This window comes from Nothoprocta perdicaria, unplaced genomic scaffold (genome assembly GCF_003342845.1).
Source record: "Nothoprocta perdicaria isolate Ctin4 unplaced genomic scaffold, notPer1 scaffold_319, whole genome shotgun sequence".
NCBI lineage: Eukaryota > Metazoa > Chordata > Aves > Tinamiformes > Tinamidae > Nothoprocta > Nothoprocta perdicaria.
In genome coordinates, this window is record NW_020455554.1 from 344,495 (window position 1) to 346,735 (window position 2,241).

The following is a 2,241-nucleotide window of genomic DNA, read 5'->3' on the forward strand; positions in this document are numbered from 1 at the left end:
AATGCTCTTAATTGTGAAGATGAGCTGGTTATGGAAATTACTGGTTGTAGTCATACACAGTCCTAATTGTTATTAGGACTTCAAGTACAATGAAGTCCTAATACTTGTTACTGCCCCAATACGTGTTTGATATCAAATGCCTAAATCTTTCAGAATATTAATTAGTATAGTGATGGTYCTCTTCTGTAGGATTTGTTTATTTATTTATTTCACTCTCTGGTATCTATTCGTAAAACACTTATTGATTTATTAGATCCAGAGGTATCAGAGATGGGAATTTTATAAACTAACCTGTACTGCGTTTGGAAGGCAAACCTGACCCACATGCTCTGTGTTTTCGTTAGTTTGATGTTTTTCAGCTTGTGAAATTATTTACGTGCTTTTTTTCCCAAAGTAGCTTCAAAGTGTTGATGTAAAAAAGAAATGCTGCGTAATGCCTCAGTCTCCCAGGGGCCTGGATAGCATGAGGCTGTACAGAATTTCATCAGGTTTGTGTACATTTGATGTTGCTGTTTAYGGAGGGTTGTACTAAAGGTTTGGATTGAATGAGGTGTCTTCCTTATTTTAGAGTTAAGTGATGTGTTGCTAGAGGTTTAGGAATCTGTTTCTGTGCGGAAACCTGCTCCTGCAGGATTTGGATACTKGGCTTTGAGGTGCTGCGATGTCCTGTGAGAGGAAGGAGGAGCAGAACGACTTCAACTTTGGGAAAGACAGAGAGGTGTTTGAAGGCTCTTATGCACCTAAGCTCAGAATAAATAATTCGTAGAGGTGACACAGTCTMATTAACCAGTAGTTGTAAACTGATAACACAGATGTCTGTAAGAGGTGTTCACACAAGCCTGCTGTTGAAATGGTTGGGAAGTTAAACAGTGTCTTGCACAGTTGGTTATACTGTAGCAAACTTGATTTTATAGCTATTAATCTGGAAGAAGACTGTGCTGGTAGTTAAAATTTAAGGGCTTTATTGCAACTATTGCTCTCCACTTAATGTGCAGTGTCTTTTGACAATAATAAGATATTTGTTGTTTGACAATAATGGGATGATATTTTTGCTGTCTCTTTCCCAGCCTGGCAGAGGTGGCTTTGCCAGCAGGCGAGGAGCRACCTGTGTGTTTGTGCACAGCTGCTACTGGCGTTGCTGTTGCTGCGCTGTATCGTGAAGACCAGGAAACCACAATCTTACTAAAATCAGACTTTCAAACAGTGTTACTGCACGTTAGTCTATGTGAAAATGCAAAATAAAGTCTTAACAATGCTTCATTTTACTCAGAGGCAATGCATTAATAAATTTAATTGAATAACTGACACATCAAGAAAGTTTTTCAGGGTCTGCATGTTGACTCCAGCTTTTTTTTTTTTTTTTAATACTGCTTATTTATAAGTAACAGAATTATGTTGAATTTTAGGTTCACAGAGCAATGACACTAAAAGACAGTTTCTTCTGGAACGCTTGCTGGATGCAGTTAAGCAGGTGAGAAATCCCGATAAAGGTGGGAAGGATGTTTTTTGTATTGACATGAAGCTTGGCAAGTGGAATTTCATAAATTTGGTTGAACTTMGGGGAGAGGTTGAGAGGTAAAAGAAAGCCTCCAAAGTCCGTTAGCTGTTTTTATTGTATAGATGATGGTTCTTCTGTAAGAGGTTAGTAGGAGCAATGTTTATTTTTGTGGACACACATTTAAAGCTTTAAAAGTTGTAACTTTTACTCTCTTTTTGTTTGTTTTTCTTTCATTCTAAGTGGCCATAAGATATATTATTTTGGCTAGCAAGAATATATTTGAGCTGCAAGAGTAGTCTGATTGTGGAACATGATGCTAAAAAGCACTTCTGGGCTGCAGGCTATATTTGCCACTGCTCTGTTTTGTACCACTTCCTTTTTTTCTTTTTGTTATGACTTCTTGTTTTGTTCTTAAATGGAAAAATCTCAGAATGTTCAGTTCCTTAGTATAACAAAAATGTATCTATTTATTTCAGTGTCAGATACGGTTTGGAGGAAGAAAAGAAATTGCCTCAGATTCTGATAGCAGGTAAAATAGTCTAAGAAACTTTTAACATGCTTAGATTGCATATCAGCACTACATAAAACATGTAGCATGAAAATATTTGGCATATTCAAAAGAAACCTYCCATTTCTTCTGGTTTACACAAGCACTGACACAGGGCTCCAATTTTGTTGTGTTTATAACTTAGCTTGGGTGAAGTAACAAGTATTTTAAGTGGCTACAGACTTAATGACGGGCT

The 2,241-nt window shown here is 37.1% G+C and overlaps 1 protein-coding gene across 1 annotated transcript in view; it reads left to right on the top strand.

Annotated features, from left to right (window-relative positions):
* The window catches only part of SNX29 (sorting nexin 29), a 105,999-nt gene that overhangs the window by 3,797 nt on the left and 99,961 nt on the right, over positions 1-2,241 (top strand). Inside the window, exons 2-3 of the mRNA XM_026042953.1 lie at positions 1,407-1,471; positions 1,975-2,027. Coding sequence (XP_025898738.1) covers positions 1,407-1,471; positions 1,975-2,027 — 118 coding nt within the window. The remainder of the gene's footprint in view (positions 1-1,406; positions 1,472-1,974; positions 2,028-2,241) is intronic.